The 14,351-nt window shown below is 40.9% G+C and overlaps 1 protein-coding gene across 1 annotated transcript in view; it reads left to right on the top strand.

Moving 5' to 3' along the window:
- Positions 1 to 410: 410 nt before the first annotated feature.
- Positions 411 to 14,351, top strand: part of notch2.S (notch 2 S homeolog) — a 99,684-nt gene continuing 85,743 nt past the window's right edge. The window contains exon 1 of the mRNA XM_018261160.2: positions 411 to 1,009. Coding sequence (XP_018116649.1) covers positions 949 to 1,009 — 61 coding nt within the window. The 5' untranslated portion in view covers positions 411 to 948. The remainder of the gene's footprint in view (positions 1,010 to 14,351) is intronic.

The raw sequence follows: 14,351 nt of genomic DNA, 5'->3' as shown, positions 1-14,351 counted from the left end.
TATAGGGGGCCCCATGAGGCTCTAATTGATGAGCAATTTCAACATTAATTGATAAAAGGACAACCTCTTTATTTGTTGGGGTGTGGGGCCCTAAAATGAATATGCTGTGGGGCCCAGTAACATTTAGTTGTGCCACTGAGTAGATGCTAGATAGGTGATTAGACAGATGAATGGATACATGGATAGATCTGCTCAGTCTTAGGGCGGCTTTTAAAGGGTCTCCACTGCTACCTAGTCAGATTAGCCAGGAGGGTGAAAGCCAGTGCATTGTGCCAGAAATGGTGATTAAAAAGAAAGAAAAGGAAGAGTATGAAGTAGTGAGCCTCAGAAGTTGCAGCAAGAAGTGTGTGTGTGTGCGTCTGTCTCCTCCCGTGCGCCTGCCCCTCTGGCTCCTCCTCCCTCCCCCTCAGTCCTGCGCGAGTAAAGTTCAGCTCAGTCCCAGCGCTTATCCTCTGGCTCTTCTGCTGCTGCTGCTGCGCTTTTACCTCTGGGCACTTAAACGCGATTCTCTCTCCTGCCTGTGGAAAAACTACCCGGGGAGGGCGATCGCCTGCGTCTCGGACTAGATACTGTCGCGGCACAGACCCACCCAGGAAAGGCGGTTCTTTGTGGGGCAAAAAGTGAACGCTCGCAAGTCGCATCTTCTCGAGAAGGGAGGGGAAGACAGAAGCCGGAGAACTGCTGCTCAAGCCCGAAGTACACCGAGGGGGGCCAGGGGATTTGGGAGACGGAAATCATTGAAGTCTGACAAACTCATTGCACTGACCTTGCTGGGAGCATCCTGGAGCTTGCGCTGGAATTACTGATAAATGCAGCAGAGTCGCAGTGAAAGCGCAATAGTCTAATGGCTGGACGTACACTGCGCAACATCGCATTCTGAAAATCGGATATTGTTGGATTTTTACCATTCTCGTTGCCTAGTGGTTCCTATGTGGATGTGGAGAGGAGATGGGGGTGCAGGCTGTGTTTGGGCTGTGTGTCCTGCTCCTGGGGATGCGGTGCTGTGACGGTGAGTCAGTACAGGTGCCCTTGCCTGGGGCTTATGCCAAGATGCCCATCAATATGAAAAGCACCTGAGGGTGTCACAGTTTACTGTTTGTGAGTTCCCGGTGAAATGATCAAATCTGTTGCTGTACTGGTCCCTGTATTCAGTGATGGACTGGGACACCAGGGGCCCACCCAAAAACCTTTGACCAGAGGCCCACCAATTCATCTTAGACTAGGGGCCCACTCCTAGTACTGTTTTTCTTCCTCTACTCACTCAGCCTCTATTCTCCTAGTCTCTTTTCTTTACATGCTTTAATCTATTTTTCCATATATTTAGCCTCTTTGTTCTCATAAAAATAGGGAATGGCCATGAAATAGGCCAAATGTTTAACAGCAGGAGGACCCACTGAAACCTGGACCCACCGGGACTTTTCCTGGTTTCCCGGTGGGCCAGTCTGACACTGCCTGTATTTCTTTATTTCCATATAGCCACACACACACAGTCCTACTACCATTCATGTGTCCTGCTCACTCATGTGCTTGTCTATACGGTTGTGTAGAATTATAGATCTAACTACAGCTCCCAGCATTCTCTGAAATATTGCATTTGCACTCACACACTTCATGTGTACAACAGTTATGCCCTGCCTGTATCCCTACAGGTAACCAGCTCCAACTCCCGGCATCCTCTGACTATGACCTGGAGGTCAGTAACTAAAATTGGAAAATGTAGGAATTTGTATAGTACAAAAAAAAAGCTTTTCTATGCAGATTGCAAGTTCTTGGGGTGTGCTTAATAGCCTTCCCATTCTAATATGCTTACAAGAATCAATTTCAATGGCCAGCATCTGCCTGGGCCCTAAAGCTGGCCATAGACGCAAAGATTTGTTCGTACGAATCTCCATTTTGTACGATTTTCGTGGAGTGTCCTGATATTTTTCGTGAGATGTTGATCGGTCGTTTAGTTGATCGGACAGGTTAGAAAATTTCTGCTGGCTACTTATAATAATATCTCTGCATGTATTGCCGTTAGGGATGCACCGAATCCACTATTTTGGATTCGGCCGAACCCCTGAATCCAAACGAATCCTAATTTGCATATGCATATGCAAATTAGGGGTCAGAATGGGAAAACATTTTTTACTTCCTTGTTTTGTGACAAAAAGTCACGCAATTTCCCTCCCCACCCCTAATTTGCATATGCAAATTCAGATTCGGTTCAGCTAGGCAGAAGGATTCGGCCGAATCCGAATCCTGCTGAGAAAGGACGAATCCTGGCCGAATCCCAAACCGAATTCTGGATTCGATGCATCCCTATGTGACGATATTAGTGGGAGAATGTCACCAGCTTTTGACGTAACTTTCGTACGATTGCTGTCAGGGGCAGAACATTGTCTGATCTGTTCTTTTACTACTTTATTTGATCTGAATGGTTAATGGCAGGTCTGGAGATGGCACCGAACGATCGTTTGTCCGATATGAAGGTAAATCTGCACGTCTATGGCCACCTTAATACAAGTGGTGTTCAGATCAGGGGCCCACAATAACTGTGTCAGTTATAACTAATAGGCTAAATGACCATTGGTGGGATTTATAAATTAAAAAGGGTCCTCTACTAAAGTCATTCTAACCTGTGCAGACATATAGCCTTGGAGGGGACAGATTGGATGGTTTGAGCATTAGTTTATCTTTCCTTAGATATATATGATGGGAAAGTCCTTATAGGTACTAAGGTATTCTGAAGGGTCTCTCTTCTGTGCAGTGTAACTGGGGTAGTCTGTAGTTGATATTTTGCCCTTCAGCTGTAACATGCAGTTAACCGCATCCCTGACCCTTATCAGTGCTGGGAATTACAGTTGCCGTTTAGAAACACTTGTGGGGGCCACAAGAACTTTGCTGATCTTTGGGTTGTTCTTATGGAAGCTCAGATAGGGCCTGTGGATTTTTGACTGGTTCACCTTGGCAACCTCTGTGGAATTCAGTCTGGGCAAGAAAAAAAGCTGCAGTGGGGTTGTTGCTAGTAGCAGGGATCACAAGGCACTATTAAAGCCATATTTATAGCGGGCCAACTTGTGACCCTATAGATGTTTGTGCACTAATACTCTCAGACCCCCCCCCCCCCAGTGGCAGCCTTTGGCTATTGATGAGATGTTGGGAATTGTGGAGCAATAACATCTGGAGTAGCAGCACTGGTATAACGAATCAGGAATGCTTCCCCGCGGAGCAAGATTTATTTATGTGCAACTACCGACAGGCACCCGTCTCTACAAACACTGCCCTGAGACGTGTGTAATTGAGGCTAATCAATCAGAGGTAAAATGTCGCCTGTCAAAATGACAGAAAATGAGTCTGCTTAATGTAAAAGACATGGGAAAAAAAATCTTTGATGGGCCACTAGATTGTTACAAACTGGTGGAAGTTTCCAGGTACATGTCTTTTGCCATTGGCTGAGCCCTGTGGAAATTGGCTGTGGATAAATACAATGTATCCATACAGAATGAGATTATTGTAATAGACGGCTCTAGGAAAATAAATAAAGTTATTATGTATCTATATAGAAGGAGAAGGTTATTGCCAACCAGAGGTGATATTTTGGCTTGATTAGAAGCAGACCCCAAGGATTCTGGGAGTTGTAGTATAGTAACAGCTGGAGTGCCTGAGATCACAAGGTTAGATGTGATATAAAGGTTGCCATTGGTATAAATAGGACTAAATATTCAATCTAATGGGTTGCACAAAACTCTAAAAGCCAAGCCCCCTTGCGTGGTTATCTGTGGCATATGAATAAATATGAATAATTAGGGGAGGAAGAGGCACAGACCAGATGAGAAGAAGAATGACACATTTCCAGTAAATGAGAGACATTGCCGAGCTGTGAATTGTATTTTTGTTCTTGTTACACAGGCTTTCAGCAATAAAAGGAAGGCAGCAGTTTTATTTCCTTTTTAACCGCTGCCATTTGATTAGAACCCTTGCCTTTAATGTTGCAGCCGAGAGACAGGCAGGGCTGTCAAAAAGTGCCTTCTTGGGTGGAACGTTTTGGGGGAAGACAAAGGAGCCATTTTCTGTGCGTTTGCACAATCTGGAGTTTGTATGATGGGCTGTAGTTCCTCTTTGAGCAGTTCCGTGTTTACGCGTCCTGCTTAGGAATGTTTGCTCCACTAGTTTTCAGAAACTGAAAGCAGGGGTGTAACTATACAGCAAGCAGACCCAGCGGCTGCAGGGGGGCCCAGGAGGTAAAGGGGCTCCATGAGGCCCTAATTCATATATATATATGAATATATATTCATATATTTTATATATTTTTAAATAAAAAAAGTCAACCTCTAGACATTTTTGGGGCCTGAAAAATAATTTGCTGTGGGGCCCAGTAATATCTAGTTACGCCACTAACTGAAAGTATGGCCAGTAAGTAAGCATGATTGCCAAGTGGCATACCTTTTGAAAGAGGGGCTGCAGCAATGGAAAAACTAGTAAAGAGAAATGGACAATCATTTTATAATACAGATGACTAACGTGCAGCTTGCAATTGTAGTTAGACTACAACACTCAGCTTCCACTGAATGCTGCTGAGGTACTCTGGGAGTTGTGGTTCTATAACATTTCATAATTTTCAACATTTTCTGTGGTCCTTTATTGAATATAGGTGGTGTTTGGTTTCTTGTCCAAGAGGTGTCTCTCCAGCCATAGTAGAACTACAGCTTCAGCATCCCATGACAATTTTAGGCTGGGGATGTAGGTTTCAGAATGCCAAGTCCAAGAGATGACCCTCCAGCTATAGAAGAACTAATTTTTCCAGCTTCCCATGTTTTTGGCTATCTGGGGATGTAGGTTTTTAGCATGACAGGTCCAAGAGATATCTTTCCAACTCTAGTAGAACTATGGCCACTAGCATATGACAGTTTTTGGCTATCTGGGGATGCAGGTTCCAGATATTCAAGTACAAATTGATGTCCTACCAGCCGATTAATTTGGAAGCAAATTTCTCAACAAATGGTTGGAAACACCCGACTTTTAGTTATTAGTTATTATTATTATTTGAAACAATGCTGAATATTATCAGTAGGGGATGTGGGTTCACAGGGGGCAGTTATTACATCCAGAACTCAGATGACCAAGAAAAACAAATCACTTGCTGATGAGCAAAATGATGTTGAACTAAGGATTTCCTTAATAAGCGTGGATAGGGTGCAGTTTCCTTCCCATGAAGCACTTGTTGCACCTTGTATAATATTTTCGAGCAGAACGATAAGAGGCAATAACATCTCCTTTATGTCAGTGGAAATGTATGTCATTAAATATTACCGTAATGGCGCTACTGAAGTGGTTTCATAGTCACTACCTTAGTGTTACCCATCCCGTTATTGCCTAACACAGATGCAGTCTTGTGCAGTTGCAGGGAGAAGGAAATGGTGCAAGTGCTCAGCGTATGAAGCCTCTGTCTATAGAGGAAACTGGGGACTCAACCAGATGTGAGATTGAGACAAATATGCTGATGCACTTCATGAATGTTGGCCCTTTGGTTAAAATGCTTATTATATATGATTGTGAATGAAATATAAGTGATTTAGAAAAGACAAGTACTTCTCTGTATACCACTGTGTGTGCCAGTCAAATATTAGTAATGAATAAAGTCTAATAAAAACATATACAGGTATGGGACCTGTTATGCAGAATGCTCGGGACCTGGGGTTTTTCCAGATAATGGATCTTTCCGTAATTTGGTTCATCATACCTTAAGTCTACTAGAAAATCATGTAAACATTAAATAAACCCAATAGGCTGGTTTTGCTTCCAATAAGGATTAATTATATCTTAGTTTGGATCAAGTACAAAGTACTGTTATATTATTACAAAGAAAAAGGAAATCATTTAAAACAAATTGGATTATTTTATTATAATGGAGTCTATGGGATATTGCCTTTCCTTAATTTAGAACTCTCTGGATAATGAGTTTCCAGATAGTGGTTCCCATACCTGTACAACCATTTTTATGGGCAGGTCGGTGGCGTGCATCCTTTCACTTTTTAGTGATAAAATGGGACCCCAACTCCAATTTATTTTTGCATAGTGAAAAAAAGTATTGTCATTCCATTTCCATATACATTAATTGCACAATTTTAAATGGTTTTAAAGTTGTTTCTAAATGTAAATGCTATAGAAGGCAGTATCTGTCTGGCTTTGTATAATCTCTTCACTCCTGGCCTTGACTCCTGAAGCAGTGTAGCAGAAGCCAGCTGATTAACAGACCTAAAGGAGACTTCTGCTACATTGTTTCAAGAGTTCCCAACGAACAGAAATAGATAAACAAATAAGCCTTTTCAGGGCTAAGTTTCCTCATGAGGTAACTTCGGATGACTTCAGGAAACGAAGCGCACCGAGTGCCATCTCCCCGGATCTGAGTGTGTGCCTCTGCCCTTAGTAGCAAAGACATTTACAAATAACTGAAAAACTTTGGAGGTTTTTAATGAATGTGCATTGGAAAATTGCTCAGAATCATGTGCTCTTTCACAATGCAAAAAAGTTTTTCCGCTGGAGGACCCCTTCAAAATAAATCTTGTGTCAGATTTGATGTGTTTCTGAAAGATTTCGTTGAGTTAAGGTGGCCATAGACGTAGAGATCTGCTTGTTTGGCGCCAAAACAAGCAAATCTCTCTCCGATATGCCCCCATTGAAGTGGGCAATATCTGGCTGATTCGATCGTGGGCCCTAGGGCCCAACGATCGGATCATAATGGATCCAATACAGGCAGTCAGATCACGGGACCGCATAGACTCATAGATGTGATCTGAAGGGATTTTTTAACCTGCCGGATCGAGATCTGCCCGACTTTCTGACAGATATCAATTGGGGAGCCCGTCGGACCAATAAGCTGCCCGTGTATGGGGGCCTTAATTCCAAAAAGGTTTGAGAATGGAATTTTGGAACAGGAACCCAGAGACTAACTTTGGCACTGCAGCTTTGATTGGCTATTTGTTAGCCCAGTGTAGACAGACAGTTTGATATTCATAAAAAAACTAAGGCTTGCTGGGCATGGTGTTTAGTGCCACTCATCTTGTAATAAATGCGCTGGTACCCTAGGCCGATAAACAGCATTTTTACAATATGTTTGAGATTTAAAAATAAAAGGGCATCATAAGAAAACGGCAGAGCATTTAACCATCTAGGACTTATTAGCATTTGACAAGCTGCAGTAACCCATAACAACCAATCAGCTGTTTGCTGTTAGCAGATTCTATAAACAGAATAATACAAATGAGATCTCTGATTGGTTGCTGTGGGTTATTACAGCAGGCCTGCTTTAGTAAATAAGCCCTTAAGTGTCTCTCTCAACAAGTCTGACATGAGCTATACTTTTACTAGCGGTATCATTGTACTGTGATGAAAAGATCCAGAACACGAGTGAACTAAATGTTGGGATGAGGGTAAATTTTCTTGGCTCAACATGTCACTTTTAAAGTGGAGTAACATCAACCAAATGAGTTTCCTTGCTGGCTGATAATGGAGCTGAGCTTTCATGGGAGCGTGTGTCTCTCTCCCAGGGGCTTGTACACAGCAGTCTGCTTTATTTATGTCTGTGCTCTTGTTGAAATGAAAAACAATTAGTAGCATTTCTTAGGCCCAGCCTTAATGTTTATATAACAGGATCTGCTTATAAATGCAGTTAATTAGAAAGTTGGGTTTGGGATTTGGGAAGATACGAAGGGGCAGATTCACTAGCGAATTGTCACCAGCGACCACTTTGCCAGGTGTAAATTTGCTACCACTGCGCTAATTCAATAATAAGCAAAGTTACGCCCTGGGCGAGGAACAATGACGACTTTTCACTAGTGAAAGCTGCGCTAGCGTTCGTTTGTGCCTATCAAAAATACACTAGTGATCTTGCGCTTTTGCAAGCAATCTTTGCGTTTTTGTAACTTTAATGCATTTTCGGCACACTGGATATGATGTAAGTGACAGAAGATTGAGGAAGATCTACTTTGCCTGGTTTGAGGTGGCGAAGTCACCCCTCCCAGCTATAGTCAGGTGATCCCACTGGTGTCTAATAAAAGGGCAGCCAAGTTTGGGAGTTTTACTTTGAAAGCAGCAAGTAAGTTGCAGGTAAAACTTAGTCCCTTTGTAAAATGTATAATTAAGCAATTGCATTCTTAATCAATCAGATAACAATTAAGCGTAGGACTGGCCAGATATGGGATGACTTTGACGTAGTTGGCCAGCTTAAATATATTGCAATATATGGACAAACAATCCCTGTGTTGTTTAAAGGGTAAGGCATTTTTTAGTAGCAGTATGCACAAAATGTCTCTGTCTTAAATATATTGATAATGGGTTGAGTGCAGAGGAATCTTTTATATATATATATATATATATATATATATATATATATATATATATATATATCCATGTGTTGGAGACTCAGTGCCCACAGTGGTTAATAATAGAATAATAGAATAGACTCTGTATACAGGAATGATCGAATATGGCTGGTGCATTCAACTTGCTATTGATGTGTACAGAGTTGTGTCTACATATCAGTGCCGCATTCTAAAAGTCTACAAGCCATGGCAAGCCTTAGTCCCAATGAGCGATCCTTTCATATACTACAGTGTCATTATTTGCTGGTTGAAGGAAAAAAAAAGACTGAATAAATTCCATCACATGATGGGTTAGAGAATGCTTTACCCTCAAAGCTATGGGGATTGAGTTAAGCCGTTCAGAGGGGTTTGGTACTCAGCAAAGTTCTTATAAGAAGGACTATGAACTGGATTTGTCTCAGCAGTATTATTATTATTAACATGAATTTATATAGCGCCAACATATTTCGCAGTATAATTATGAAATGGTCATGGTGTAATGCTTGGCTAGGGCAGTGTAGGATACAATGAGTCATGCTTGAGAAATAGGCTCTTAAAAAATATTCCTTAAAGTGAAATTTCAGTGAAAAATAATAAACCTTTAGTCTCGCAAGATGAAGTTGTTTTATAATATGGTGGTTTATCTCATTTATTTTTACTGCTTTCCCAGAAGGGTTAATTTTTTACCCTGCTGAACTACATTACATGTGTGGTTGAGTAAAACCATGCCATAGAAGCATTTTGATTCCATTTCTAGAAGGGGACTAGTTTGCTGGGATGGACTCTGATAAAAACCAGCAGTTTTCTGGTGGAAACGTTTGCCTGGTAACCATATGAGGGCACGGTACAGAACAGATATTTATACATGTCTGATCAGAATCCCTTTTATGCCATATTTACACCATACTAAATCATTTGTCCAGCAGTACTTGCCAGTTTACTTGAAGATGAAGTACAGTAGCTGGCAAATAATAGGTTTGTTTATCAGTAGAATGAATAACAAGGGGTTATTATAGATCATCCCTCTTTGCAGCAGCTGTTTGAGATGGACCCTGGGGCAGTCCCACGCTAATCCCCCTCTCTGCGTCACTACGAGCGAGAGATTTTTCTCTAAGGAATGATAGTAATTTTTTAAGGCAAATATTTTGTTAAACTATAGAACTGATACTCAAACAAATGACAAGTATAACTTAAAGCAAACTTTGCTCATGAATGGAAAGGTGCCGGGGGAATTTTTAGGCTATTTTGCATTGGTTTTCGAAGATTCTATATCCGATAAGTGATTGAATTACACTTGTAAAGGGATAACTCAACTGTGAGTGGATGCTTTTATCCCAATATAATGTTCAGTTGATTTATAAGTTGGTAATAACATATTGCACTGATTGTATAAACTCTCTGTTCACAGCTTTCAAGGGTCCCTAAAGTCGAGACTTTCCTTTTAAATCCAGCTATTAAAACACGGGTCCTTCTTCAGAAGGAAAGACCAGTTTTATCGGCATCTGCATACTTCCTTTGAAGCCTTTGGCAAATCATTGATCTTAAATTAGAATGTATTTTGAAAGGTGCTTTTCCAGTGTGTAATTTATTGTTTCTTTGGAGTTAGAGATTGAAGGGGGGATTGTTTAGATTTAGGATCCATCTCGGTTAGAACATATATAAACAGTAAAGTCATCAGAACAAATGTTTGTAATGATTAGCTGAGAATTCTTTAAATTCTCCAGGGCATCATTATTCACTTGCCAGTGATCTCCTGACTGCTTTCACAATTCAACATGGCCGCCTCTGGAAGGGTCTGTGCAATATGCTTACTTATGCGTCTTCTAAACTATAAATTAGACATTCTATAAATTTTCGGCTTTTAAGGCAATGAAACACGTGTAGATTCGGGGACCTCTTGAGGCAACTTCGGAAAACGAAGCGATTTGAGTGCTGGCGATTTCGATTCTAGCCGGTGGGAAGGCAGTTCCTGAAGATTAGTCACCCCGAAGAAGAGGCGATTCTCCCCGAATCTCCACGTGTGTCTCTGCCTTTAAAGGGATACTGTCATCTGCATTGAAATCCATTTCTCAAAAGAACAAACAGATTTTTTTTATATTCAATTTTGAAATCTGCCATGGGGCTAGACATATTGTAAATTTCCCAGCTGCCCCAAGTCATGTGACTTGTGCTCTGATAAACTTCAATCACTCTTTACTGCTGTACTGCAAGTTGGAGTGATATCACCCCTCCCCCCCAGCAGCCAAACAAAAGAACAATGGGAAGGTAACCAGGTAACAGCTCCTTAACACAAGATAACAGCTGCCTGGTAGATCTAAGAACAACACTCAATAGTAAAAACCCATGTCCCACTGAGACACATTCAGTTTCATTGAGAAGGAAAAACAGCAGCCTGCCAGAAAGCATTTCTCTCCTAAAGTGCAGGCACAAGTCACATGACCAGGGGAAGCTGGGGAATTGACAAAATGTCTAGCCCCATGTCAGATTTCAAAATTGAATATAAAAAATTCTGTTTGCTCTTTTGAGAAATGGATTTCAGTGCAGAATTCTGCTGAAATTGCACTATTAACTGATGTGTTTTGAAAAAAACATGTTTTCCGATGACAGGATCCCTTTAATGTGCCTACAATAAAGTTCCTGGCAATTTTGCTGTGGTTCATGTGAGATCTGAATATCCCAGTTTTATACGGGTTGTATGGTGAAAGTCATACATGGAATGTGTCAGACTTTGTGGCTTGTAAATTTCACTCTTTTGAGTTATTATTATTTCCTAGTTGATCAAGTCACCTCCAGCTTTTCTCGATCTGTATCATGTTACTTTCTTCGCTATAATCATATAGTTTGCCATCCACAAAGTGTGTTTTTGGCTTTCTCCTACACACCGACCAATAGTTTACAAACTCAGGATATTATATCATATACAGTATCTAGGGTAAATGGAACTTTGTCAATTTGAGCTGTCATTTGATTGACACGCTAACTGCTTGCTCTCATAGGTGTTTTCAATATTCTCACATGAGAAAATGACACGGAAAATCAAAGTTTCTTACATTTTTTTAAAATCTTTGAATGATAAGAGAGGCTACAGGCTGTGACAAGTAATAGTGTGTGCTTTAACCCCATACAGGTGGTAGTAAGGGCCATGGCACATGGAGAGATTTGTTTCCCATGGTTAAATATTCACTACATTGAACAACAAATCTTCCGAAAAAGACTTTCCTTTGTAAAACATTACAATTGTCACAATTAAAACTAAGTATTTGATCTGCATTAATTGTTAGAGAATGCAAAGGGAGCCAATTTACCATAGTTATGCTGGATTGATGCAAAATCCATATTTTTGTAATTTTTTGCCTTTACTAATTTGAAAGTTTGCCTATTGTCACTGATTCCCTTTCTTTATAAACTGGGCAGTTATAAACAGAGCTACGCCAAAATGGAGTAGCCATTCACAATAATCACATAGATCCCCCCAGGCATGAGATGTGTGTCAAAATTTTGTTTCTTTTTAACCTTTTTTTCTGGTGACCTATGAGTTTTTTCTTTGATTGCCAACTCCATTTTGGTGTTGCTATATATTGTTTTCTGCTCCCCCAACTGAGGGTGTGGGGCTGGTGCACCTGAACTATGTATTACATTTGATGAGTTACTAATTGCGTAGTTTTGCCTACCAATATACAGGTTATGTACTGTTGAATTTTTCTTTTGAATTTGTTCATTGTTCAAAGCTGTCCTTGACAATATAAGCAGCAGCCTTTGAACATCACATTACCAGGAGCCTCTCATTGGACTGGTAATTAGTTTTATCAGCTCTTCTGAAGTTCTGTAAAGACCAGGAAGCAACATGAAGTGCTGAGATGCTATGGTTTATATTATTATTTAGTCCCCCTCAAAAAAGAAATATATATATTTCGTATTTAAAAAAAAAATAGGCAAAAATTATGTTCAGCACTATCTGTATTCATTGAGCTCATGTTGAAAAGGGGTGTTTCCTGTCCCTTTAAGAATATCTGTTTTACGCTGTACATATGCAGCTTGATTGATGAATAATGAATACACCCATAGCTATATCAGTGCTGCTATACAAGTGATGTCATTATTGACAGATGTGGTTTAACTACTTTTTCTCTTAAACACACTCAGCCACTTATGGACTTGTTAAAGATGATGGGAGGTGTCCAAATAGATATTGCTTGTCAAAGTGAAAAATAGAGTTTCATTCTGTACTTAATTTGCCTCTTACAAATACCCAGGCTGTGAATGTATTTAAATAATAAAGTGTGCGTCTGCTTTGGTGTTCCACATTCCATTAAGCTTAAGCCATGAAGGCTTGACTGAAAGTGTTGGCAACCCTTTATGGATGCTGTAAGTTAAAATCATTAACAAGTAATTGCCTGAATTTGGTTCTATCAGGTTGTTCTGGTTCAGTTCTTTTGTCATACACTTTTCCCCAGGCCTCTTATGTAGTTCATGTCACTAAACTGGTTGGGTTGGATTAACCAAGAGGAACCACCCACGCTCTTCACCTTTCATTTGTCCCTCTAGCAAATTTGCACATATCTTTAAACTAATCCAGTGATGACTGTAATTGTTCACTGAGACCTTAGCAAACACATCACGGATCTATTTGGTTTTATCTTTTGTAGGTAGTAAATATGGCAAAAGTTACTGGGGGTCATTTATAAAGTTCGCGCAGCGCATATTTTTCGCAAATGGTTGTATTGCGCATGTTTTTTGCTGAGCGCTAATATATTGCACTGCTCTGCCCGTCTTTCCGGTTTTTGCGAATTCGCAGTGTGAATAAATTTTCGCAAATGGCGCGCAAATGAGACAGTAGTTTGCGCGAGCGCACCCAATGTGCGAGGTTGTTGTGCGCGAAAATAGCGTTAAATTCGCAGTTTGCAAAACTGTTTTGCGAATAATTTATCCGCCACCAAAGTTGTGGCGTAATTGAGTCGCAGAGTGTGCGCATAAAGATTCGCAATTTGCGAATTGTGACATATTTATAAAGCCCCTTTAGATATTCGCATTGTGAATAAAAAATTCGCAATTCTGTATGCACCCTCTTATTCAGCTTTATAAATATAACCATGCGCAGGGCAAATATATTCACTTTGCGAACCAATCTGCCCTGCGCGAAGTTTATAAATGACCCCCACTGTGTTATGAAGTCATCTATCTTACTTGTGTGATAGTGTTGGACTGCAGCATAACATAAAATCGAGAGTTAAAGGGGTTGTTCACCTTCCAATACTTGTCAGTCCAGTTCTTTTTAGACAGTTCATTAATTACTTTTTCCAGTTACTTTCTATTTAAAGTTTAAAGTTACATTTTCACCTTCATATTTTATTCTGAATCAGCTCTGGGAGGGAGGGTTGCCAATTCTCTAAACTGTTCTCAATCGATACATTAGTTGATATATTTCTTATCATTGGACCTGCTGAGAAAAATTAGTTTCAGTAATGGTCAGGGCACACGCTTAGATTCGGGGAGATTAGTGGCTCGGCGACAAATCTCCTCTTCTTTGGGGCAACTAATATCCCAAACTGCTCCGAGTGACATCCCCACGGCGAATGTAAATCGCCGGCAGGATGGCACTCAAGATCTTAGTTTTCCAAAGTTCGGGCGACTTCGTAAAACGAAGTGCTCCGAGTACCAGCCCGCCAGCGATTTACATTCTAGCTGGCGGGAGGCAGTTTGGGGAGATTAGTCGCCCCGAAGAAATTGAGATTTGTCGCCGTGTGACTAATCTCCCCAAATCTGAGCATGTGCCCTGGCAGCTGTTATAATGGGTAATGGCCCCAGGTGCCTCCTCGTTACGACTCTATGACCCATTGATATACGGGAAAGAGTATGCAGACAGCACACATGGGTAATTCCAAGCATGGAGGCCTTTGCCTTTATTGTGTCAAATACATTAGTTTGTGGGGTTTACCCATTTGTTCCCTAAACGTTAGAGCTAGTCCCACACATAGCAGATCTCAGCCTGCAGGCCTAGAATCCACTCCC

The sequence above is a fragment of the Xenopus laevis genome, chromosome 4S, assembly GCF_017654675.1.
Source record: "Xenopus laevis strain J_2021 chromosome 4S, Xenopus_laevis_v10.1, whole genome shotgun sequence".
In the NCBI taxonomy this organism is placed as follows: Eukaryota; Metazoa; Chordata; class Amphibia; order Anura; family Pipidae; genus Xenopus; species Xenopus laevis.
Note: the sequence above shows the minus strand (reverse complement) of the source record. Positions and strands in the feature narration are given on the sequence as shown.